Below are 26,871 nucleotides of genomic sequence, written 5' to 3'. Positions count from 1 at the left end.
GATGTTTTGATTGTTCCGTGAAGCTTTCACATTTCTGTGATTCGTAAAAACTGAAAAGAAAACACTCTGCTCTTAACCCAGAATTTGTATTCAGTTTTCACTAGCTAATCTTAAGATTTTGAGAATTGGATTAAGCTAGATTTTCTGTGCAAAACTTCAACTCCAAGACAAAAGCATGAACGGACTTCCCAAAGTGTGGAAGCTGTTAAACAGGGGCTCCTATAGCCATGTTGGATCGTCCAAAGGGCTCTTAGAATCAACAGAAAACCAGCCAAATCAATGCGCCTCAAATTCATCCTAATTGGCGAAACACAAAATCTCAGAAGGAAGGAAAGGCAACTCACTTGATTTGTTTGTACTGTAGCAACGCCAATGTTTTTTATTTACCCCCATTGGGACTTGGGAGTACTTAATTTTAAGCATTTATTTAAATAAGTACTTATTTTAAGTTGGACCACACCAATAAAATAAGTACTTATGTAGGTTTGATAAAAAAGCCGAATAAATCCATTTTGAAATTATTTTCTAAGTGTTTATTTGGTATAGCTTAAATGTACCCATACCTAAATTACCCCGATGTCAAAACACTTATAAGCATTTATAAGGGTTATTTACTAAAACACCCTATATAATTTGTAATGGATTTAATTAATCGATATTCTATTAGATGACAGAGGAAAATGACAGTTTTGTTCCTAAAGTCCATTTGAATAAATCTAATAAAAAAATAAATAGAAATGAAAATACCATGTTCTCTAATAAGACACAAGTGACTATTCTATTGGATCTATTTGGTTAATTTTGTTTTCTACATAAAAAAGTGTTAAGGGTATTTTTGGAATAAACAATTATACCTTCAATAACAAAACAAACACTCCTTAATAAAAATGTCAATTAAGTAAATAGATTACAAAGTATAAGAAATGTTTTAATAAAATAAAAAAACTATTGGATAGGTTTAAGTAAATATAGAGGTGTTCTAATAAATAACTCTAAAATAAATACTCATCCTAAACATAAGCTTAAACTACTCTCAAGTAGACATGTTCATGGGCCGGGCCGGGCCGAGCTTTTACTCTTCATAAACATGATTTTGTTAGGCCCGAGCCCGAGCCCAAAGCCCGACCTAACAGAAGAAAGAACTTACCGCCGGTACTGTGTTCGCCGGTGCTGAGTTCGCGTCAAAGAGAGAGAGAGAGAGGACTCACCGCCGGTTTGCCGAAGTTGTTGCGCCGGTGAATGTTCGCCGATTCTGCGGCTGCTTGAGAGTGTGAGGAGGATGTGAAGAGAAGAGAGGCTCGACACTGGACATTTTGACTAATAGGAAATGTGGAAAGAGATGAATGAGAAGGGTTAGGATATTAGGGTTTTTGAGTTTAGTCTATAGGTTGAGCCAGGTCGGGTTATTTTGGCAAATCCCGAGCCTGACTCGAATTTATTGCAGGCTGAACTTTTTAGCCAGAGGTAAAACTCGCGTGCTCATTTGCGTGTTCAAACCCGCCCGAGTGTCAGGCCACCCGGCCCATGAACATGTCTGTAACAATTTTTCAAAAAAAAAAAAAAAGTCTCCTTTAACAATTGTGGAATTCTTGTTTAGTCCTAATTTGTAGCGTGATATAAAAAGTAATCCAATCATCCCATAGTTCTCTACCATTTTAACTTTCCCACAAAACCATGGTTAAAATATAAAATAAATCGGAAGCGCTACTACTCTGCATGAAACTAGCCTACCCTTCATCTTTCACAAGAAAAGGGTATAAATACAAAATTTATACTCTTTCTAAACTTAGGCAAATATAAACCTACCTTACAAGAAAAGGAAGATTACCAAAATCAAACTTTCAAAATCTCGGGGTATGTTGATATTTTGCTTTATAAAAAACGTGCCCGAGAGGAAACCCTTAACGCACACTCCTCGGATTCCGTTCACGTCTGTAATCTTACAGCACGGTCCTTGAGAAATGTTATAATGCTCAAAAATGCACCAAGAAGTTGTGGTCCTTAGCTACAGCTGGGGCTGATAGTGGGTCTATTTTGAATCTGACGGCCTGTTATTAAAAGTCGACCTTGTCCGTGTGAACTCTTTGGCACCTTGAACCGAACAGCAGCAAGACGTCTGTGGATGTTTTCTTCTTCTATGTAGACAAGAAACATGAAAATTAAAAAAAAAAAAGAAGAGAGAGAAAGTGGCGAAGATAGAGAGAGACGTAAACGGAGTTGCGGGGAGTCATCATTTCATTATCCGATAGCTAGGGATCGATGCATCCCTCTCTCTCTCTCTTCTTAGTTCCTTATTCAATCTCCTGAAAACCCGGTGTTCTTAGATCTGTTCCGGTTTTCCGGCGGCTTAAAACCGTTTTCCGGCTATTTGCGGCGGTTCTTGTGTTGTACTGTCCTAATTATCTTCTCTAATACAGTTTCGAATTGATAACGGACTTATGGTTTTAACTGAACAATTCGTTATCGTATTCTTTTTATTTTTTATTTTTTAAATTCTTTTTGTAAAATTTCAGGAGAGGATCCACAAGGACGAGTAATTCTTTCTATTGATATAAACATGAAAAGTTGAAAAGCTGCCGTTTTTTATCAGCTTTTTAGGTTTCCGAGAGAAATTTTCTCTTAGAGATTGTTAAATTTTACAAGGAAGGCCACGGAAACCGAAAAGGTCTTGTTTTGATTCGGATTTTAGCAAGTTTTTGACTTTTGAATCATTCGAAGCGAAAAGGAGATGGATAGACTTATGACTTGAAACTGGAAATTTGGAGGCTGTTTCTTCCGAAGGCTGAAATTAAAGAAACAGCCTGCTGTTATGATTAGGCCACAGTTCGGTGAATTAAGTTTTTATTTTTTAATTTCTTCTTTTTTCTTTTCTTCTTTGGGATTTGGGGATGAGGAATGATGACCAGAAACCTCAGGGAGTAGTTCCCAGACAGGGACGGAGTAATGGGTTCATACCAAGTTCTTTTCGAGCGATCTCGAGTTACCTGAGGATAATCTCTTCGGGCGCGTCAAGTGTTGCTTCGACAGTTCGATCAGCTGGTGCATCGGTAGCGTCGTCAATTGTGGATAGAGACGATGATGACAGCCGTGATCAGGTACTATTTCGATATAACCGGTTTGTCTTTTATCATATTGAGGAGTATTTTTCCTTTCTTCTGGATTAACGGAGAAATTTTTGGAATTCTACTTGATTCGTCTCCATTAAATGTTTTTAGTAGTTGTAGTGATACTCATTAAGTTAAATTTAACAGAAATATCTTTTGGTATCCAGTCCTTTTATGGCGCAAAGCAATTATATTTTCTTATTATAATATAGGTCTAATTTAAGACATTTTTCTTATAAAAGTTTCTCTTCAATTTCTTATGAGGAAGAGGAAATGGAACGAGTAAAGTTCTATTCTCATTTCATCATGTCGATAACTACGGAGGTTTGATTTAGAAAACTGCAGGGGCAATAGATATAAAACATTACTAGTCAAAAAAAAAGATAAACTGTTACAAAACATGGAAACTCCTACTGTAGTTCATCTATTTAGTTTGTTCTATCATATGGTACACTTCTTGGACGTCATTGGAGTAAAATGGTGCTTCCCTTCCTCCATCAGAGAGTTTTCTTTAGCAGGCATGCTGAAGGATCAAGTAAGCAGGGTAATGCCTCGTGGAGAATAGTTTCTTTGTGGTGATTTGGCTGATATGGAAAGAATGAATATCCGTGTTTTTGAGAAAAAAACTACATTCGTTGATGCAATGCTGAAAAAAGCTACTGGAACAAATGGATCATATCTTAGTACTTGCAAGGAATTCAGGGATGAGTCCGGTTCTGATTTCTTCAGCGTTAATTCATTATGTATGCAGTACAGATAAACTTGGCAACACTTTTTTGGGGTTCTTTTTGAGTTCTTGATGTATAGCGCTTCTGGTTGTATATTGGCCATTTTGCATGTCCTCCTATGCGTTTTGCATGAATATATACTACACTTTTTTTTTGATAAGCAACAGGGTGAGTTTCATTAAATAAGAGAAATCACACTGCTCAGAACCAAAGCAGGTGAGCAAACTTACAACAGATCCTCAGTACAGGCCAAAGAAAGCACAAAAACAACAGAATAAAAGAATCTCTTACAAATTACAGCCCAGGCCTGGGAAACCCAAATCCAAACTCTCTTTTCCTACCCCCAATCTTGCCAGGGAATCAGCTAGCATATTTGCACTCGTGGGTATCCAGATGAATCAGATGTTCAAGCTGACACCTAAGGACTAAGAGTGACCCAATCTTACATTCTTACCAACAGTCTAAACTGCCAAGGTATTTGTTCCTGAAAAGTCATCTACAAAATGACTGTTTGACAGTCCCCTCAACCGCTATATTCAATAACCCCTGCTGGCCTATCAGTTTAAGGCCTTGAATTAAAGTCAACAATTCTGCCCTTAGAGAGTTTCCAAACCCAGCTATCCCTGAATAACTGAGAATTACATTGCCACCAGAATCCCTAACTACTCCTCCCAGTCCATAGTTCCTAGGATTTCCAATACAGCACCCATCAAAATTTAGTTTGCAGCTTCCATCCCCTGGAGTCCATTCCCCACTCTTGAGGCACCTTGTTATTAAAACACTCAATAATGAATATACACTATAAATTCAAAACAAAGAAAATAATTTTCAACTACAACCCACTTAAAGTGCACAAATAACATTTTCTATGGTCAGTGGAATTTGATTTTGAAGGAGTTTGAGGACTTCTCCTTTGACGATTTCTGGAATCAGTGGGATGTTTTGATTTTACCTCAGCTTTTTATGTATAAAGGGACATACATGTATATTTTCTACATGGTTCCACCATTCTAACCATGATCTTTGTAATCTTGGAGGTTCCCCCTCTTTGGATATATAACAGTGCAAGTTGTGTCTCAGTTATGGCTTTAGTAGCTAGGATGGGTAATTGAAGATCTATTGTACGCAGCAAGTACCAACCATATTATTTTATGCCAACAAGCTGACTTGTTGATGGCTATAGATTTAATGCTGAATTGGATTCAATAGATGCTTTGATGAGATTTGGCCTATTTAGATGGAAAGAATGGTTGATGGACTGTGGACTCAATTTCAATAGTTTGCTGTGTATGGATCAGTGTGCAGAAGTGGAAAGCATGTCATTGCTATTCCAAATCCATGCAATTCAAATGAGTATCCACCCCCCCTCCCAAATGAACTTATTAATTTATATTGAAAAATTCTAGTTTAATTTGAAATTTAATTATGTAATTGAATATCACATTGCTTAATTATCTTAATATCTCAGACCAAAAAAATTGTTAATCTATTATTTGGTATAATTAAGACAATTAAATATTTATTCTCATAAAGAAAGGTTTTCAATGGTTCAAGTCTAACTGACAGGGTGTGTAATTTGGGGGGGGATTATACAGTTGCAAGCCCCTTTTTCCTTGTTAAAACCAGTGATTTAAAAGGCGCACCTGGCGAGGCACATTTTAGGGTATGCGCCTCACCTAGGTCCTAGGTGCAGCACTTTCAAAAGGCGCACGCTTGGTGTGCTTGATGCACCTTGCACCTCAGCCTAGGTGTGTGCCTTTTGAAAAAAAAATTGGACGCTTTTTTGCTATTTTGAACCTAGAAACCCCTGACCATGCCCCTCGAGACAAGCCCAAACATGCCCATGTTAGGGTCTTAAATTCTTAATTTTCAAACAAAAAATAATACTTTTATAATTTTAATTGCCTTTTAAGAAGATATTTTATTAAGATGAATTTTTGCGTGAAAATTAGGAATTTAAGACCCTAACATTGACTTGTTTGGGATTGCCTCGAGGGGCGTGACACAAAGGCGGCTCATAGAATTAGGAATATAATATGTTTTACATCACATTAGCTATTTGAAATAATGCAATTGAGGAAAGTGTTTTATATGTTTGATTTTATTTTTAAATTCTCATTTGAATACGCTTTACATGTTATGTTTATGTATTTTAATTTTAGATAATATGTTTTTTAAAACATTTATTTTTAAAATTTAAGTTTATATTTTTATTAATATTATGTTTAATATATATATATATTTTATTTTTTTACACTTTTTAGCTTTTTTTTTGTGCCTTGCTTCAAAAAGGCATGCGCCTCGCCTTGCGCCTTAGGTGCAAATTGGCCCCTGCGCCTTGCGCTTTTAAAACACTGGTTAAAACGAAGCTCTAGCTCTAATGCTTGTCTTTATCATTTTCATACGTTCACTCAACCAATAATTCACCTTGATAGGCTTAAGGTCATAAGCATCTTTCTTTTTTCCCTTCTCCCCCCCTAGTGATGCCATAAAAAGTCACGAAACCTATGTGAATATGAAATGCTTGACACTATCCAGCATTCCAGCTAAAGAATTGATCCAAGTTTGCAGTCTGTGTTCAAAACCAGCCTGGTTTTGGTCTGGTTGGGTGGTTACCAGCTGGCATTTTTTTTGTTTAAATGATGAAAGATAAATTTCATCAAGGATGAGAAAAAGGCTGTAGTGGGAGAGGTTCTCTCCAAGCCAGGAATACACCAACAACACTAGGCCCATTAGAGTACAAACAAAACATTTCAACACAAAATTATCATGCCATAATATGCTGCTCCAATGATTGTAAAAGTGGCTGAACTTGTACGCCAAGAATAATCTGTTGATGGAGGCCCATTTTACTATCACCCTTTCAACCTCCCTGCAAATATTTACCTTCCATACACACCAACAGATCACATGCGGAACCATATTACATAAGACTTTGCCCTATCAACTGGCACATGCCTACTATCATTTAGAGTACTGATGTAACCATTTCTTGGTCACATATCATTTTTTTTGTGATGTATCAATTTTTTGTGCTAAGTACCTCGTTAGTGACGTCTGCTCCCAAGTGGCCTGTGACTTAGAGACTGAAGTGGAGCTCCCTAGTGGCGAGCTGTCTGGTGGTGAGCTACCTAGTGGCGAACTGCCTGGTGGTGAGCTCCCTGGTGGTGAACTACCTGGTGGTGAGCTCCCTGGTGGTGAACTACCTGGTGGCGAACTACCTTGATGAGCTGCATGGTGGTGAGCTGCCTAGGGGCGAGCTGCCTAGGGGCGAGCTGCCTAGGGGCAAGCTGCCTAGTGCTGAGTTGCTTGGTGGCGAGCTGCCTGGTGGCGAACTACCTTGATGAGCTGCTTGGTGGTGAGTTGCCTAGTGGCGAGCTGCATGGTGCCGAGCTGCCTGGTGGCGAGCTGTCTAGTGCCGAGCTGCCTGGTGGCGAGCTATCTAGTGCTGAGCTGCCTAGTGGCGAGCTGGATTGACGAGCTTCCTTGCTCTTTAGAGACCTGCAAGGAACCAAATGTCAGAGGACTCGGGGTGGCTAACTCGGCGAGGTCGCTCCGATGCTTAAGTCAGTACTCTAATAGTAGACTGCGAGCTAAAAAATCATAAAGTATGAGAGCTAGGATATGCCTACTTGCTTACTTGCTCGCCCCCCTTGCCCTTGGGGTTGGTGCCTTTATATAGGCATTGTTTGGCATCGGCTTCACGCACCATATCCGAGATTTCTACAAGGTCGTCTAAGTGGTTCGAGATTCCTAGAGGTAACCGCCATGCACATTTACCACCCTCCCGATCGTTCGACACGTGGGCCAACTGCCAAGGATCGTGGGAGTGTTAGGATATGCATGTCGAATTCGTCGGCGAGCACATCTTGTAAGTCGCCAGGTCGGTGCCTGGGCCAGGTTGCCAGCTTGTGCTTGTGCCAGGTCGCTCCTGTGCCAGGTCGTGCTTGTGCCAGGTCGCGCCTGTGCCAACTCGTGCCTGTGCCAGGTCGCTAGGTCGTGCCTGTGCCAGGTCGTGCCTGTGCCAGGTCGCCAGCTCATGCCTGTGTTAGGCTGCCAGCTCGTGCTTGTGCTAGGCTGCCAGCTCGCGCCTATGCCAGGCCGCGCCTGTGCTAGGTCGTGCCTGTGCTAGGCCGCCAGGTGGGACACCATCAACTTGGCTAAGCCAAGTTGTTGCCAAAGTGGTTTCGGGTGTCACCTAGTTGTTTTGAGGTGCCATGTGTCACAATATCATTGGAGGGCCAAATCCGCCCTCATCATTTGCCCCCCACTCCCGAGCCGAAGGTAACTCGGCGAAGGGAGTAGATTTCTCCTTTTGGCCCGGAATGAATAATTTGATGAGCTCGTAAGCGTCGATTCAATTCCTTAGGCTTTGGGAGCGACTCGCAATCCACTCATTGATTTTGCCCATGCCGAAGAGGCGACTGGGTTTTATATGGTGAGGAGTTCTTCGCTAGTTCGGTATTTTGGCCCTTAGGCTCTAGGAGCGACTCGTAGTCTACTCTCATTGGTATTTGATTTTGCCCGTGCCGAAGAGGCGACTGGGTCTTATGTGATATTTTAGCCCTTAGGCTCTGGGAACGACTCGTAGTCCACTCTCCTTGACTTTGCCCATGCCAAAGAGGCGACTGGGTCTTGTGATGAGGAAGCCTCTTATCAATTCGTCAGTTCGCGCCTGGCCAGGCCGCGTGCTGGCCGCTTGGTGGGCGCCTTAGAGCTATGATTGTGATGCATCAGCCTCGTAATGCCGGTCACCCACTCCTACAAGAAGCTACTAGGAGCTCGACCTTCGGGGGCAGCACTACTAACTTTGGGTCGCCAGCTCACACGGGAGCCTTGGAAGGCTCGACCAGCAAGGGTGCCCATGTAGTCTGTTGGCCGCCAACTCCCATGGAAGCCACGAAGAGCTCATCTTTGTAGAGGGGACCTCACGAAGAGGGCTGATGAGGTTTTATTTGAATTGAAAGTAAAGTTGGTAGAGCTGCTTAGTCTTTTAGCTCCCTGCATAGTCTTTGAGTTCATAAAAAATGGAAAGTATAAAGCGAGAGCTTTTGTTTCTAAGAAATGAGGACTTAGCTTTCTGGAAGAAGAGGACTTAGCTTTTTAGAGGAGAACTTAGCTTCTTGTAGCGATTCCTACAGACGGTGCCAATTGATGTAACCGTTTCCTGGTCACGTATCAATTTTTTTGTGATGTATCAATTTTTTGTGCCAAGTACCTTATCAGTGACGTCTGCTCCCAAGTGGCCTGTGACTCAGAGACTGAAGTGGAGCTCCCTAGTGGCGAGCTGTCTGGTGGCGAGCTACCTAGTGGCGAACTGCCTGGTGGTGATCTCCCTGGTGGTGAATTGCCTGGTGGTGATCTCCCTGGTGGTGAACTGCCTGGTGACGAACTACCTTGATGAGCTGCTTGGTGGTGAGATGCCTAGGGGCGAGCTGCCTAGTGCTGAGCTGCCTGGTGGCGAGCTGCCTAGTGGTGAGCTGCATGGTGCCGAGCTGCCTGGTGGCGAACTACCTTGATGAACTACCTAGTGGCGAGCTGCCTAGTGGTGAGCTACATGGTGCCGAGCTGCCTGGTGGCGAGCTGCCTAGTGCCGAGTTGCCTGGTGGCGAGCTGGATTGACGAGCTTCCTTGCTCTTTAGAGACCTGCAAGGAACCAAATGTCAGAGGACCCGGGGTGGCTAACCCGGTGAGGTTGCTCCGATGCTTAAGTCAGTACTCTCATAGTAAACTGCGAGCTAAAAAATCATAAAGTATGAGAGCTAGGATATGCCTACTTGCTTACTTGCTCGCCCCCCTTGCCCTTGGGGTTGGTGCCTTTATATAGGCATTGTTTGGTGTGGGCTTCACGCACCATATCCGAGATTTCTGCGAGGTCGTCTAAGTGGTTCGAGATTCCTAGAGGTAACCGCCATGCACGTTGACCACCCTCCGGATCGTTCGACACGTGGGCCAATTGCGAAGGATCGTGGGAGTGTTAGGATATGCATGCCGAATTCGTTGGCGAGCACGTCTTGTAAGTCGCCAGGTCGGTGCCTGGGCCAGGTTGCCAGCTCGTGCTTGTGCCAGGTCGCTCCTGTGCCAGCTCGTGCCTGTGCCAGGTCGCTAGCTCGTGCCTGTGCCAGGTCGCCAGCTCGTGCCTGTGCTAGGCTGCCAGCTCGCGCCTGTGCCAGGCCGCCATGTGGGACACCATCAACTTGGCTAAGGCAAGTTGTTGCCAAAGTGGTTTCGGGTGTCACCTAGTTGTTCTGAGGTGCCATGTGTCACAATATCATTGGAGGGCCAAATCCGCCCTCATCAAGTACTACTAGTAAGTTTGCACATGCTTTGCAAGTGGAAATTTTTGATGATGATGATGATGATGATGTTAGTAAAAATATGTTACCATAATTTTCTACAATTTTTTCATATTTCTATCTATAAAAATTGTTCTTATTTGTCACCCTTATTTTTGTTTAATATTATGAATATATGATATTAGGTAAGTGCCCAAATATTTCTACATTTTTTGTATTTTTTATACTTTTGTGTGTTTTCACCTTTTTTAATTTTTATTATTATTTAACTATAACATCAAGGGTTGGCACATTTTGACCCAAAAGGTTTAATTATTGACTGCCACCAAAACAAGAAATCAACTCATTTTTTTGGGTTGGTTTTAAATTTATATTTTATTTCTATCATCAATAAAAACAATTATTCAGTGTCACACTTATTTTTCTTTAATATGATTAATTAATATAGGATTCAATGAAAGAACGGGAGTTAATACCCTAAGTACAAGACTTAATGAGAGGGAGGGAATTGAATGAGGAGAAATGTAGTTCAAATTACATTTTGTGACTTCATAATTAGAGAGGGACCAAATTCAAAAACAAGGGTATTCTAGTCAAGAAGAGAATTTAGTAAATGTAAGTGGAAGTTAATACCTTAAATATAAGACTTAATGAGAGGGATTTGAATGAAGAGAAGAGTGGTTGTTCAAATTACATATCTATCTTTACAATTAGAAAGGGACAAATTCAAGAATTGGGGTATTTTATTCAAACAAAAGTTTCACACTCTCATCTACACTTTTAATAGTAGTACAGATTTATGTAATGGAGTCATCTTCATCAGTAAGTTTCATCTGTACATGCACAACCAATCTGCCTTGTGCGATTCATTGTTGGCCTTACTTTGACTCTTTTGCACGAGGCCATGATCTTGGGCTTGTTAGTGCTTTTCTAGCCATGGACAAACATAGTTTGAAAAGTACAAGCTTGGTTGAGTTTCTGTTGAGCTCAGCTGATGTTGTGTCCCTTAGAGACTTGGACCCTGCCAAATAGTGGAAATGGAGGGACAACATATTTCTCTTCTTAAAATCCTATACTATGAGCATCTGTGACCAGGAACCCAAAGGTGTAAATATTTGTTGGAACCACTGATGTGGTCCCCACCTCTTTCTATTGTATTCGTATACAACTACTATGTGGTCCCCACCTCTTTCTATTGTACTTGTATACAACTACTAGTTGTTTAAGTGTCAATCCACAATTAGTTGTTAGTCTTTTATTAGGACTTTAGTCTTTTAGTCTTTTATTAGGACTTTAATTGTTGTCTTTTATTAGGATTTTAATTTTGCCATGTAAGCAGTCTTATCCTTACTTCAGAATTAATATAAATAGAAAGAGGGGGGCGACAGATTAAGCATTCTCTTCTTTTCTGAAATCCTTCCTTCGAAATCTTATTCTCTTCTTTTCTCTTTCTCCTCTCATTCTCGCCTCTCATCCTCTTAATTCCCTGTTGATTATACACCACAGTTTGGGCTGTCAATAGTCTCATATGACTACATGGTATCAGAGCTAACCTAGGAAATCTTATGATAGTCTGACATGGCCGGCTGCATAAGAATTTCCTAGGGTTGGAAAATTTCCAGCAAAAGGGATCATCGGCTGAGTCTTGGAGATTGTTGGTGAAGCATCAGAGGATGACCAGCAATCAGGAAGAGTCAGAAGGAAGAATCCTCAAGATTAAGGTTCAGACTTGTCTTTGAAGGTTGCGGCTAGAGTTTTGCTGAAGTAAGTCAATCTTTTCTATTAAAAGGATTACCTTTTCTGGTTATTTCAAAGGTTTGACTGAAAGTTTTTTTTTTCCCTCCTGAACTGTTCTTGATACATTAAAAGAATAGTTTTTTGGTTACTTTAAGAGGTGCGGCTGAATTGGTTGTGTTCTTGGCTTGTTTCTTGACCTTTGACTGGTTCGAGTTTCAAGATTCTAGTTTCTTGATTGTCGCCAATTCTAGGGCTGCTGTTAGTTTCAGTCTTGCACTCTCAGCCCTGCACTCTAAGTTGTACTTGGAAGGTTATCTTTTTAGGTGGATTGCCGACATAGAAGGATAAAGTAGGTTCGGCTGATAGCAAATTCTAGGTCTAAGTGTAATTACCCAGTCTCAGTGATACAAAAGGCATTTGTTAATCTTTTCTTGACAAAGAATGGAGTTTAAGAGCCAAGGGGAACACTATTTAGGGGCTGGTGGTGCTGGTAGCATACCTGATAACAGTTTTCAGATTACCATTGCAAAATTTGATGGGTCAAACTACCTAGAGTGGGCCCAATCAGCCATGATGGCTATTGGGGGTAGAGGAAAGCTAAGTTATTTACTGGGAGATGTCAAGGAAGCAGCCAAGGACAACCAAATATATACCAAATGGGTTCAGGAGAACTATTTGGTTATGACATGGCTATGTAACTCCATGCAACCACATATCAACCAAAATTATTTATAGGCAAAAACAGCTAAAGAAATTTGGGGTATCATGAAAGAAACCTACTCCAAACCCCTCAATGTTGCTAGGGCCTATGAGCTAAAATGTAAGGTGAATAACCTTAAACAAGGAGAGAAGCCAGTCTCGGTTTATTTTTTCTACCTTGAAATCCTTGAGGCATGAGATTGATCACTTGGAAACAATTGAGTGGGAAAGTCAGAAGGATGCACAGACCTACAGAAAGCAGGTTGAAACTAATAGGGTATTTGAGTTTCTAGCTGGTCTGAATTCTGAGTATGACATTCTTAGACAACAGCTTCTAACAAGAGACAATGTGACTCTATCACAAACTTACTCTCTGGTGCACAGTGAAGAAAGTAGAAGGAAAGTTATGTTACAACATTCACCACTTGAATCAGCCTTGGCAGCAACTAAACCCAAGTTTGGGGGGAGGGATAAGGAGAGAGATATGAAGAAGGAAGACAAGAAGAACCTAATATGTGAACATTGCAAGAAACCTAAGCATACCAAAGAAACCTGTTGGAAGCTACATCCTCATCTAGTTCCCGCAAAACTCAGGAACAAAAAGGGGAATGCTAATACAACTGTTACTATTGATTGTGCAACCTCATTAGGCACAAGAGCAGCACCACTAGACACTCTCGCCGCCATCCAAGCTGCCTTGACTCAGTTGGAAAAGGAGGTTGGTAATTCAGCATCATCATCTCAGTCAGTCACAACATCAGCTCCTCCCACCTCAGCATTTGCTCATTTAGGTACATGGGCCTCTGCTTATCATGCTTCAGCTCCAGGTAACATTGAACATTGTTGGGTAATAGACTCAGGTGCATCTGATCATATGACTGGTTTGCCTTCACTATTTACTAGCTAGTACTTATCCTCTGGTAAAGACAAGGTGTCTATTGCTGATGGATCACTTGTTCCCATTTCTGGCAAGGGAGACATCAAGTTGTCTAGTGCCATTTCCCTATCTTCTGTTCTGCATGTTCCTAAACTTAGCACCAATTTACTTTCAATTAGCAATATTACTAAAAACTAGAATTGCTCAGTAACCTTTTTTCTTGATCGATGTGTTTTTCAGGACTTGGAGACAAGGAAGGTGATTGGGACTGGCCATGAGACAAATGGAATCTATCTGCTTGGCGAAAGTTCATAGTGGGACGGTAGTGAAGTTAGAGGGTCTTTTGTTTCTCAGTCTATTAGTCAAGTCATGCTTTGGCATAACCGATTGGGTCATTTATCCTTTAGGTCTTTGAAAAGCTTGTTTCCTAGTTTATTTGAATCTATCCAGATGTCCAGTTTAAAGTGTGAAAGTTGTGAGCTTGCAAAGCATTATAGAACAACCTATTCATTAAGTAATAAGAGAAGTAGTATTCCTTTTGACATTGTGCATACCGATGTTTGGGGACCATATCACATCACTGCTATGGGGGGGGGGTACAAATACTTCTTGTTGTTTGTTGATGACTACACCCGGTTTTCTTGGGTCTACTTGATGCGTTCTCGAGATGAGGTCCCTGCCCTAACCCAAACCTTTCATCAGATGATTTTAACCCAGTTTGGGGTAAAAATCAAAATCTTCAGATCCGATAATGCGAGAGAATACTTTAAAGCATCACTAGCCTCTTATTTTCTTGACCATGGCATTATCCATCAGAGTACCTGCCCTCATACCCCTCAGCAGAATGGGGTGGCTAAGAGAAAGAATAGGCACATATTGGAAGTAGCTAGAAGTATCATATTCAACTCCAATGTGCCTATACATTTCTGGGAAGATGCCATTCTCATAGCTGTGTATCTCATCAACCGAATTCCTTCACGGGTTCTTGACATGAAACCCCCATTCACTCTTTTATATCCTGATAAAGAGTTGTTTTCTGTCCCTCTTAAAACCTTTGGTTGTACCTGCTTCGTGCAAACTCTTGGCCCTCGCTATTCCAAATTTGACCCTAAAGCCTCAAAATGTATTTTCCTTTGGTTATGCACAAACTCAAAAGGGATATTGTTGCTAGGAAAGAGATTTGTATCCATATATGTTATTTTCTTTGAGGATGTACCTTATTACTCTAGGGTTTCTTCTCAGGGGGAGAGTAGTATGGTTGGGGTTAATACATCAGAATTCCCTTTACCTGTTCCATTGAGTGAAGAGGGGTGTAATGGGGAGGGTTGCCAAAAATGTTGGGATTTGAGAGTTTATCACAAACGATGGAGGCAGGTTGATTTCGGTCATCAACAGTCTAGGCCAGCCCCAATTCCTTTTGAAGATCCAGATCTAGGTACTACATCTCTTCCAGCTCCCATTACAGATGAGCCTTCTCCATCTTCTAAGCCCTCACTTCCATTGAATGACCTTGACCTTCCCATTGCAGTTTGTAAAGGCAAATGCCGTTGCACCTCATCCATAGCCCATTGTATCTCACAATTCTTGTCCTATGATCACTTCTCTCCCTCTTATAAGTCCTTTCTTACATCAATTGCTGATATTCCCATTCCCAGAACAGTAAAGGAAGCCCTGACCATTCCTGAGTGGAAAGATGCAATGAAGGTAGAAATGGATGCCCTTCTGAGAAACAATACCTAGGAGCTAGTTGATCAACCCAAAGGGAAGAAACCAGTTGGATGTAGATGGGTGTTTACTGTGAAACACAATGCTGATGGTTCCATTGAAAGGTATAAGGTCTGGTTAGTTGCAAAGGGATTTACTCAGACTTATGGTATAGATTATTTGGAGACTTTTGCACCAGTAGCAAAAATGACCACTATCAGAGTGTTATTATCTCTTGCAGCCAGTTACTCTTGGCCCTTGTTCCAAATGGATGTTAAAAATGCCTTCCTCAATGGCAACTTGCAAGAAGTGTACATGCAGTTACCTCCTGGTTTTTATAGTACAAAGACAGGTAAGAAGGTTTTTCGATTGAATAAAGCTTTGTATGGACTAAAACAGTCCCCCAGAGTTTGGTTTGATAGATTCAGATAAGTCCTTGAAAAGTTTGGCTATGTGTAGGCTCAATCAGTTCACACTTTGTTTATTAAGAAAGTGGATACTTCCTTGACTCTACTTACTGTATATGTGGATGACATTGTAGTAACAGGGAATGATAGCAGCGAAATTGAGTCTCTTAAGAAACTTCTCCATTAAGAATTTGAGGTAAAGGACCTGGGACAGCTACGATATTTCTTGGGTATTGAGGTAGCTTGGTCTAAGCATGGAATCTTTGTTTCTCAAAGGAAATATGTCCTTGATTTGTTAAAAGAAACAGGAAAGTTGGGTGTTAAGCCAGCTTGTTGGTTCAGCTGTCTTAATTTGTATGTTTATCTTTGTTGGGTCTTAAGTCATTAGTTATTGGGCCTTAGTTACCGGGCCTAATCTTATTTAGTGTTTATTTTGACTAGGTGTCCCATCACTAATCAGGGGCATTCTGGTCTATTTATGTAACATTATGTAATGTTCTTATATATAATAGATTAGGGCTGGCTGAGAACAATTCCGCTGCCCATCTCATATCTTCTTCTTCTTCTTCTTCTCCTCTCATTCGACAGCTCTATTTCAGCAAACATGGTATCAGAGCGCTAATCTTTCGACTGGTTACAGCAGCCGCCTCTTCTTCTACTCGCAGTTAACTCTCTCACTTCTTTTTTTTTGGTTGCTGCAAAGAAGCCCTAGGGTTGGTCGTAGAACACAGCTGGACCTACATCTAGGGTTTCCCTTGGTTGTAGGGCCCAATGGGAGTTAGACCCAGAGGCTGATGCCCTAATAGACGCAGTACAACAGACTGTAGCCATTCGGCTAAGATAGATCTGTGTAGAACAGATCTAGGCAGAAGGACTAATCTCAGCAGTCCTAGAACTGTTCGTGGGTGAGGTTATAACCTGCGATAGCAGTGCTTAGCACACAGTAGAAGCCAACACAACAAGTTGCAGGCTGCGGCAGTAGTGATTAGAACACAACAGAAGGTAGCACAACAGATTATAATCTGTGACAGCAGTAATTAGGGCACAGTGTGCAGTGTAGTACTTGGTGTTTCAGCTCTGTGTCGGGTTCTCATGACTGAGTTTTCAGTGCAGCAAGTTCCGTAAGTGTGAAACAGTTCACTATATATTGTGTTTACAGTCTTGACATTTACGAGTAAGAGAAGATGTCTTCCATATCCAGGGAAGTGTCTTCTAGAGATGTTAGGGCTTGTGGGAGATCTCCTAATTTGGAGAATCCAAATCTGCACAGCCTACAGATCACAAGTGTGTTGTTGGATGAGTACAACTTCAGAGAATGGTCTGGCTCTGCCATGCTTTTCATCACATCCCGGGAACTCACTGGTTACTTGGATGGGCAGAAGAAGGAACCCGAAGTGGAGAGTGCTGAATATGCAGCTTGGCGCAAGGAGAATGCTACAGTTATGTCCTGGCTACTTGCCTCAATGACTCCAAGAGTAGCTAGGACTGTTCAACATTTCTCCACGGCTGCCAAGATATGGGAAAAAGTTTCTAAAACCTATGGGCAGAAAAAGAATAATGCCAGAATTTACAGATTGAATCAAGACATTGCTGCCTTGAGGCAAGGAGATATGAGTGTTGCAACATATTTTGCTACACTAGAAGGACTATGGGAAGAGTTAGATCACCACCTTATTATTGATTGGGAGAATGCCATAGACAAGGAAAAGCATGACAAACAAGTTGAAGAGGGTAGAACATTTAAGTTTATGGCTAGCCTAGATCCTATATATGAGAGCATAAGGTCCCAAATTCTGGGAAGGGATGAAATGCCAGACTTACATCATGTTTACTACCTTGTGAGGAATGAAGAGGTGAGAAGAAAAGAGATGTAGGTTGATACTCAAACTAAACTAGCTAAACAGTTTGTGGAACATTCGGCCCTAATCTCTACAAATCAAAGGGGAAACAGGCACTCTGACAAGAGACATCTGAAGTGCACCCACTGTGGAGGGGAATGGCATGTGAAAGAGACCTGTTGGGTTCTCCATCCGCATCTGAAGCCAGCTGCATTGAGGAACGATAAGAAGCATCAGAAGGGTCAATCTGCAAGTGTGAATCTGGCTACGGGTCAAAGTGATGATGGTTCAAAACACTCATCCACAGTTACTTCCTCTTCCATGGGACAGACTACTAATTACCCTGGAACCGGGTCCTTGGGTTTTATTGCCGATGAGGTAGAGGTACTTAGCCGGGCCCTAGCCCGTCTAAGGACCAATTCTCTTCCATCCTCCTCCCTTGCCAGATCAGGTATTGTCTCTGCCTTTAGTGCATCTAATACTATTGATCCTGCCTCTTGGATTATTGATTCTGGTGCAACTGACCACATGACACACATGTCTTCTCTATTTTCTTCCTATCATTTAATGTCTGGCCAAGATAAAATGAGGGTTGCTGATGGTTCTCTCTCTACCATCTCTGGGAAAGGAGTGGTTGACCTAAGCAAGGACCTCTTACTCAAATCTGTCTTGCATGTTCCCAATCTTTCTTCAAATCTCTTATCAGTTTCAAAGCTTACCAAAAAATTTGAAATGTAGCATAACCTTTTTTCCTACTCATTGTGTCTTTCAGGACAGATTGACGAAGAGAACGATTGGGAGCGGTCATGAGTGTGGAGGTTTCTACTACCTTGATGCAGACATCAGTTTGGCCTTACAAACATCTGCTACTAGTAGTCAGTCCAATGTGGAGTCAATAGCTAGGTTACATCTGTGGCATGCTAGGCTAGGTCATTTACCGTTTTCATCATTGGAAGTGTTGTTTCCAGAATTATTCAAAGGTGTTTCAAGTCAAGAGTTAGTTTGTGAAGTCTGTCAACTATCAAAGCAATGTAGAACTGTTTATTCAACTTCGAGTAATGAAATTCAAGCTCCTTTTGACTTAGTCCACTCTGATGTTTGGGGCCCCTCTCCCATTATTTCTGTTGATGGCTTTCGATACTTTATCAGTTTTATTGATCACTATTCTTGATGCACATGGATCTACTTATTAAAAGCACGAGAAGAAGTGCCGCGGGTAACCATGACATTTTGCAAAATGATTGAAACACAATTTGGCACGAAGATCAAACAATTCAGGTCAGATAATGCTGTAGAATACTTTGAAAGGTCCTTGAATCTGTTTATGGAGGATGCTGGAATGATTCATCAGTCATCTTGTTCTAGTACCCCCCAACAGAATGGGGTTGCTGAGCGCAAGAATAGGCACCTATTGAAGACTGCTCGAGCCTTACTATTTCAGCACAAAGTTCCAAAAAACTATTGGTCTCAAGCAATCCTTACTGCATCATATCTGATAAATCGAATGCCATCCAAGGTATTGGGGATGAAAACTCCTTTCTCTGTTCTTTGCCTTCATCTTCCTGACTTTTCTCTTTCACCGAGAGTCTTTGGTTGTGTATGCTTTATACATGTCAAGGATCCGAAGAAGACCAAATTGGATCCTAGGGCTACAAAGGGAATCTTTTTGGGGTACTCCCCTACTCAGAAGGGATACAAGTGTTATGATCCAGTCACCAAGAAAAAATATGTCACAAAGGATGTGGTATTCTTTGAGTCTCAATCCTATTTTCATTCTTCCCAGAATCCTCTTCAGGGGGAGACTAGTGGGATGGAAGAGGATTCTTCTGTTCCCCCATTCTTTGTGCCTCTCTCTACCTCAGGCCTTCCATCTTCTCCTCCTGATCCACCTAGTTGTGGTATCCCAGGTGAATCTAGTGAGACTCCCATTGTACCAACTACTACTAGTGATGTTGCAAATATTACTGAAGACTCCAGCAGGCTACAAAGAGATATCAGAATCACCTACAACAGAAGGAAGAAGGGCCCTCTAACTCATGACAGCAACCAATTGGACTCGGATCAACCTGTCTCAGAAACTCAAGGTAATCCTATAAGTTCCTCTGACTTGGATCTTCCTATTGCCCTTCGTAAGTCTACTCGTTCTTGTACTATCAGACACCCCATTGCTGATTTTGTGTCTTACTCACATTTGTCTCCTCGTTATTGTTCTTTTGTGTCTGCTCTCTCTTCTGTGCATGTTCCTACCAGGTATTCTGAGGCAGTATCTGACCCAAAATAGAAAGAGGCTATGGACGAAGAAATGAAGGCCTTAATGAAAGCAGGGACTTGGGAATTAGTGGATCTACCAGAAGGGAAAGGCACTGTTAGATGCAAGTAGGTGTTCATTGTGAAGCATAGGGAGGACGGGTCCATTGAAAGGTACAAGGCTAGACTGGTAGCAAAAGGGTTTACTCAAAAAGAAGGGATTAACTACAAAGAAACCTTTGCTCCGGTGGCAAAACTCAACACAATCCGAGTTCTATTATCATTAGCTGCAAATTTCTCATGGGAGCTACATCAGTTGGACGTGAAGAATGCTTTCTTGAATGGCGACCTGCATGAAGAGGTGTTCATGGATCCTCCACCAGGTTATGGGTTTGGCAAGAAGGTATGTAGACTGAGAAAAGCCCTATACGGCCTTAAGCAGCCCCCTCGAGCTTGGTTTGAGAAGCTATGTGGGGCCATGAAGAAAGGGGGTTACACTCAAAGTGGGGCAGATCATACCCTATTCATAAGGAAGAGAAATGGCAAACTTACAACACTTATTGTCTATGTGGATGATATGATAATTACAGGGGATGATCAGGAAGAGATTAAAAGACTAAAGGGGGTCTTGGCTGCTGAATTTGAGATCAAAGACCTGGGCCAATTGAGATACTTTCTTGGGATTAAAGTTGCAAGATCCAAAGAGGGCATCTATATATGTCAGTGGAAATACATCATTGATCTTCTTCAAGAGACAGGCATGATGGGGTGTAGGCCAGCAGATACTCCAATAGAACAGAATCATGGTCTACAGGAGTCAGTAGGAGAGGACTACCTTGATAAGGAAAGATACCAAAAGCTGGTGGGGAAGTTAATTTACCTGTCCCTCACTCGCCCTGACATTGCTTATGCTGTACATGTTGTCAGTCAGTTCATCGACACTCCTAAAATCCCTCACATGAAAGCTGTGGAAAGGATCCTCAGATATTTGAAGTCTTGCCCGAGGAAAGGGATTCTGTTAAGGAAAAACAGTAAAATTGAAGTTGAAGGATATACTAATGTAGATTGGGTTGGTTCTGTTGGAGACAGGAAGTCTACTTCTAGGTACTGCACCTTTGTTGGAGGAAATTTAGTTACATGGAAGAGTAAAAACAGAATGTGGTTGCTAGATCTAGTGCAGAGGCCGAATATCGAGCTATGGCTCATGGTGTTGCTGAACTTTTATGGCTTAAGATCCTGCTTGGTGAACTTGGAATAAAGATTGAGTGTCTTCTCAGGTTGTACTGTGACAACAAGGCTGCCATCAACATTGCAAATAACCTAGTGCAACATGATAGAACGAAATATATTGAGATAGACCGTCACTTTGTCAGAGAAAGAATTGTCTCAGGAGAACTCTACATCCCTTATACTCCCTCCGAGATGCAGATTGCAGATGTTCTGACTAAAGGGCTAGCTACAATGAAATTCGTGGACTTACTTGGCAAGCTAAACATGATTGACATCCATGCTTAGCTTGAGGGGGAGTGTTGGTTCGATTGTCTTAATTTGTATGTTTATCTTTGTTGGGTCTTAAGTCATTAGTTATTGGGCCTTAGTTACTGGGCCTAATCTTATTTAGTGTTTATTTTGACTAGGTGTCCCATCACTAATCAGGGGCATTCTGGTCTATTTATGTAACATTATGTAATGTTCTTATATATAATAGATTAGGGCTGGCTGAGAACAATTCTGCCGCCCATCTCATATCTTCTTCTTCTTCTTCTTCTCTTGCTATATATGTGGATGACATTGTAGTAACAGGGAATGATAGCAGCGAAATTGAGTCTCTTAAGAAACTTCTCCATCAAGAATTTGAGGTAAAGGACCTGGGACAGCTACGATATTTCTTGGGTATTGAGGTAGCTCGGTCTAATCATGGAATCTTTGTTTCTCAAAGGAAATATGTCCTTGATTTGTTAAAAGAAACAGGAAAGTTGGGTGTTAAGCCAGCTGATACACCTATTGAACAGAATCACAAGATTAGTGCAGAAGGTGGAGAGCCTCTTGAAGATAAAGCTATGTTCCAAAGATTAGTTGGTAAACTACTATATTTTTGTCTTATGCGATCAGACATCAGCTATGCAGTCAATGTTGTTAGTCAGTGTATGCACTCTTCTAGAACTACCCACCTACTTGCTATTGAGAGGATATTGGCATATTTAAAGAGGTGTCTAGGCAAAGGTGTACTATTTAAGGATAATAATCACATGAAGATAGAAATTTACACAGATGCAGATTGGGCCGGTTGTGTTGATGATAGAAGGTCTACCTCTGGATACTGTGCCTTTGTAGGAGGTAACCTTGTTTCTTGGAGGAGTAAGAAACAAAATGTTGTTTCTCGTTCCAGTGCTGAAGCTGAATATCGGTCCATGGCAAATGGTGTGGCTGAAATACTATGGTTTAAATCACTGTTTGATGAATTGGGTATTACCTATGAGAAACCTCTAATGTTGTACTGTGATAATCAGGCTGCTATTAATATAGCTCATAACCCGGTACAACATGATAGAACCAAGCACATTGAAGTCGACATTTTATTAGGGAAAGGGTTGCATCTCAAGAAGTCTGTCATCCATATATCATCTCCAACATGCAGCTTGTTGATCTTCTCACCAACGTAGTTTCAAAGAAGAAGTTAGAAGCAGATCTATGCAAATTGGGAATGACAAACATCTATTCCCAACTTGAGGGGGAGTGTAGAAACCACTGATGTGGTCCCCACCTCTTTCTATTGTACTCGTATACAACTATTATGTGGTCCCCACCTCTTTCTATTGTACTCGTATACAACTACTAGTTATTTAAGTGTCAGTCCACAATTAGTTGTTAGTCTTTTATTAGGACTTTAATTGTTGTCTTTTATTAGGATTTTAATTTTGCCATGTAAGCAGTCTTATCCTTACTTCAGAATTAATATAAATAGAAAGAGGGGGGCGGCAGATTAAGCATTCTCTTCTTTTCTGAAATCCTTCCTTCGAAATCTTCTTCTCTTCTTTTCTCTTTCTCCTTTCATCCTCTTAATTCCCTGTTGATTATACACCACAGCTTGGGCTGTCAGTAGTCTCATACGACTACAATATTCTTATTTTGGTTTTGAATGATTTTTAGGATTCCACCACAATAGCAATAGTCTCATTTGAATGAAGAAGCATATATTCAGGGTTCAAGGTATATTTAATCATGGAAGTGTCAAAAATAAAAGTTTATAATTAAGAGCACTGTTCCGTAAACTTCTCCTGTAACAAAATGGAAAGAAAAAAGAAGGAAAATTTTGCCACAAATACAAATGCAGAAGATTGAGTCAAATGGTTTGACACTATATGAGGTATATTATGTCAGACTCTTCTGACATGTAAGATTGCCTTGTTGAATGAAACTTGCAGACATGGGGTTGTTTGGCAAACAGTTGAACCTTTTTTGGGCCGCCACCTGAGCTGGAACTGCAAATGGATTGGATCGAAGTTGGATAGGGGTATGTCCAAATTCAATCCAATTACAATCTAAGAGATCTGAATTTGATTTGATATTTGACAGATACATAAAACAAAGATTCAAGTTCAATTCATTTGTATATCCAGATATTGAATTAGATTAAAATATTTGTAAATCTATATAAAATCAGCATAATTTATAAAATTAAATATTATCATCATCATTATCTAAGCCTTGTCCCAACTATGTGGGGTTGGTTATATCAGTCCTTTTTTGCCATTCCATTCTGTTCAGTGACTTAAATGAGTCAGATTTGAATTTGAATTTGAATCAGATTAAATCCAATCCATTTACATCCCTAGCCTGAGATGCATTATCTAGGCTTTCTTAGTCATGTATGCCTCTTTCCAGGATACTCTTCTACCATACTTCTCTGTATCTTGTATGTGCTTTCAGGGTATATAGGTCTCAATTCAAATGCCTTAGGGATCATTCTTGATGGTTACCTGTTAAAGTTTAAGTAGATGCTCTCCATGAGGTACCATAAATAACTTCTTTACAGCTGTTGGTTGGAATTAAAATTCCAGAAATTCTATGACTCTTTGATATAAATTAATGTCTAGTTGTTATTACTCTAAATGTACAAATGAGCAGAAAGGTAATTTTAATCAAGACTTTTTTTTGCTTATTAACCTATCTTCGTGTGATGATTGGATCATTCAAGTATTTTGAATGTTCTAATAGAGCTTTTTTTTATAATTTTTTTTATGTTTTTTAATTTTGTTTTTTGTGTTTGTATTAAAAATTAGGTCTTAAATTATTCTATGTTTTTTAATTTCATTGGTTTATGTATTTCTTCATATGGGCACATTTATTTGCTATGCATGGCACCATCAGATTTTAGACCACAAGAAACCACCTAGACCCAACTTTATTTGTTAAATTTTAAAGCTCCCCAAAACAAGTTTCCCATATTTACCCTGGCTACTCCTTTTGCCAATCTGTATCCATGAAGAGGTGATGTCCATTGCTCTTTCTGGCTGTCTCCATCAAATTCCTGAATTACCACATTTCTTGGTGAGCATTTTTAATCATCATATGACCACTCTAGTTAAGACATTTGGCTAGCTAATAGTTCTTCCCTTATCGATGTGTCAACTCCTATGTGACCTGAGTAAACTTCTAGTATGCATCCTTGCCTATCTTTAAATACTCTTCCAATGCCTGAAGGGCCTCAATTGGCCATGCTGTTCACTTATTCTGAGGATATTTTACTTTTTCTTCTTACAAGCTTCCTTTTGTAAGCCATTTTTCTATTTCCTTGCCAATGAAATGAAATCAATATCAGTTGGGCAGCATAGTTATCAAGGCATCATCTGGGTAGCTAGGCATCTTGGCTAGGTGCCTCCTCTGAACTCTATGGCTTATATAAAAAGGTGCCTACATAGGTAATAAGGTGCCCGCCTAGGTGTCAAAAATCACAACGTGAGTGCCTTATCTAATATGGATGTATTAAATCCTCAGATAAGACTAGAGAGCTTCTCCTTCAAACATGTGGGTAGCCTCCCACTCAAAAAAGGATAAATAAATTTTCACCCAGATTACATAGTTACCTGTATCTTTTAGTAATAAAACAAATCCATTGTGGTTTCTTAACTCAAATAAAAAAAACCAGCAGGGAAGCATTTGATATTTTGGCCTTGCCCAATGTTCTTTTTCCTTTCCATTACTCTCTCTCTCTCTTAATTTTTTTTATTAGTATAAAATTATAACCTTCTTTAGTTGTTAACAATTTTATAACATGCATTTTCTATTTTAAATACTTATAACAATATAACATTGTGATTGAAATAGTGAAATTAATTAATTTAAAATGCTGTAGTTTTTTAGATCTGATGATTTGATATATTTTGAGTGGCAAATTAATATTATTAGTAAAGTGCATTGCTGTATTTTCAATTTATATGCATACTAATTGGTGTGTAGAGTTAGGGAACTTAATATAGGTTTACTTTTTTTTTTCTTTGTACAATTTTGTTGCCTAGGTACCCAGCTTGGTGACAGGTGACTAGGCACTAGACTGTTGCCTAGAATCTCCTAGGCACATTGACAATTATGTAAAAGAATTTATTAGCCTTAGAACATAAGAAGAATTTGATAGGAAGTCCTTTAACTCATTTCATCTTTTATATGTGCTTGAAAGGTGTATTGGGCTGGGTTTGACAAGTTTGAATTGGAAGGAGGCATAGTTCGGCGAGTTCTTTTGCTGGGTTATCGGTCTGGTTTCCAGGTTTGGGATGTTGAGGAAGCAGATAATGTGCGTGAGCTAGTATCTAGACATGATGGTCCTGTTTCTTTTCTGCAAATGCAACCAAAGCCAATACAATCAAAGAAATCAGAGGACAAGTTTGTAGATGTACATCCATTGCTTGTAGTTGCTGGGGTTTTTTCCCTTTCTGGTGCTATTAATGTTCAAGATGGCTCTACATGCAATGGGAATGTTACCGCTTTCCATGAGCCTGGAAATGACAACTTTGTACCTACAGTTGTTCGGTTTTATTCTTTGATTTCCCAATCTTATGTACATATTCTGAAATTCAGATCAGCTGTTTTCTCTATAAGGTGCAGTCCTCGAGTTGTGGCTATTTCTCAGGCAGCTCAGGTATATTAATTTTCTTTGTGCAAGCTTGCAGCTACTGTGCTTCTTCTTCAGTTATTGCATTGCCTGAGGATCTCACAAGTAACATCTTTTCCTTTATTTCAGATACATTGTTTTGATGCTGCAACCTTGGAGAGAGAATATACCATTCTTACATATCCTGTAGTTTTGGGTTGTCCTGGTTCTGGCAGTGCAGGCTATGGACCACTTGCAGTGGGTCCCAGGTGGTTGGCTTATAGTGGAAGTCCTGTTATAGTATCAAATACGGGTCGTGTCAGCCCAAAACATCTTACACCTTCTGCAAGTTTCTCTGATTCCCCTTCAAATGGGAGCCTGGTTGCACACTATGCCAAAGAATCAAGTAAACAACTTGCTGCTGGTATAGTGACCTTAGGAGATATGGGTTACAAGAAGCTGTCACGATACTGCTCTGAACTCTTACCTGATAGCAATAATTCTCTAAAACCAGGGAGCCCCAGCTGGAAAACCAATGACACTCTTAACGGCCATTTGCCAGATGCAGATAATGCTGGGATGGTATTGCTTCAATCTTCTCATATTTATTATTGCCTGTATTGTAGATAAAAATAATTTAATGTTACCTTTTCTGTGAGTTTGTGAAGGTTATTCCTTTCTTTGCCGTTGTTCTACTTGCTGCACTCCAATATCTAATCCTAATATTCTCAGTGCCAAGCATTAAGTTCTGGCTTCCTCTGCCTTCGCTTTCTGTGAAGAAGAATAATGCTGAGTAAATCATTCTTATACCATTGTATCTACTTGTTAGTGTTGACACTTTTTGCGGTTCTTTTAATTTCCTGCAGGTCATAGTGAGGGATATTGTTGGAAAATCTGTTATTGCACAGTTTAGAGCACATAGGAGTCCTATTTCAGCATTATGCTTTGATCCTAGTGGGACTTTATTGGTGACTGCTTCAGTTCAGGGTCATAACATCAATGTTTTTCGAATAATGCCTATGCTCCCTGGGAGTTCATCAGGATCTGATGCTGGTGGATCTTATGCACATCTTTACAGGCTGCAGCGTGGTTTCACAAATGCTGTAAATAAAAAGAGAAATAATTGCAGTTGTTTATGGTATTTTT

The 26,871-nt window shown here is 40.4% G+C and overlaps 1 protein-coding gene across 3 annotated transcripts in view; it reads left to right on the top strand.

The window, feature by feature from the left end:
* Positions 1-2,109: 2,109 nt before the first annotated feature.
* LOC104585693 (autophagy-related protein 18f-like) overlaps positions 2,110-26,871 on the top strand; it is a 29,092-nt gene continuing 4,330 nt past the window's right edge. Inside the window, exons 1-4 of one of the 3 annotated variants that reach the window (XR_016080297.1) lie at positions 2,110-3,095; positions 25,315-25,773; positions 25,876-26,307; positions 26,592-26,828. Coding sequence is in view for 2 of the 3 variants with exons in the window: in XM_010242655.3 (XP_010240957.1) it covers positions 2,889-3,095; positions 25,315-25,773; positions 25,876-26,307; positions 26,592-26,828 (1,335 nt within the window). In the remaining variant the exon portion in view is untranslated. Of the gene's footprint in view, positions 3,096-23,581; positions 23,650-25,314; positions 25,774-25,875; positions 26,308-26,591; positions 26,829-26,871 lie in introns of those variants that run through there. The other 2 variants (XM_010242655.3, XM_088894522.1) reach the window with 2 other exon arrangements.

The sequence above is a fragment of the Nelumbo nucifera genome, chromosome 1, assembly GCF_055504915.1.
Source record: "Nelumbo nucifera cultivar China Antique chromosome 1, China Antique-T2T, whole genome shotgun sequence".
In the NCBI taxonomy this organism is placed as follows: Eukaryota; Viridiplantae; Streptophyta; class Magnoliopsida; order Proteales; family Nelumbonaceae; genus Nelumbo; species Nelumbo nucifera.
Note: the sequence above shows the minus strand (reverse complement) of the source record. Positions and strands in the feature narration are given on the sequence as shown.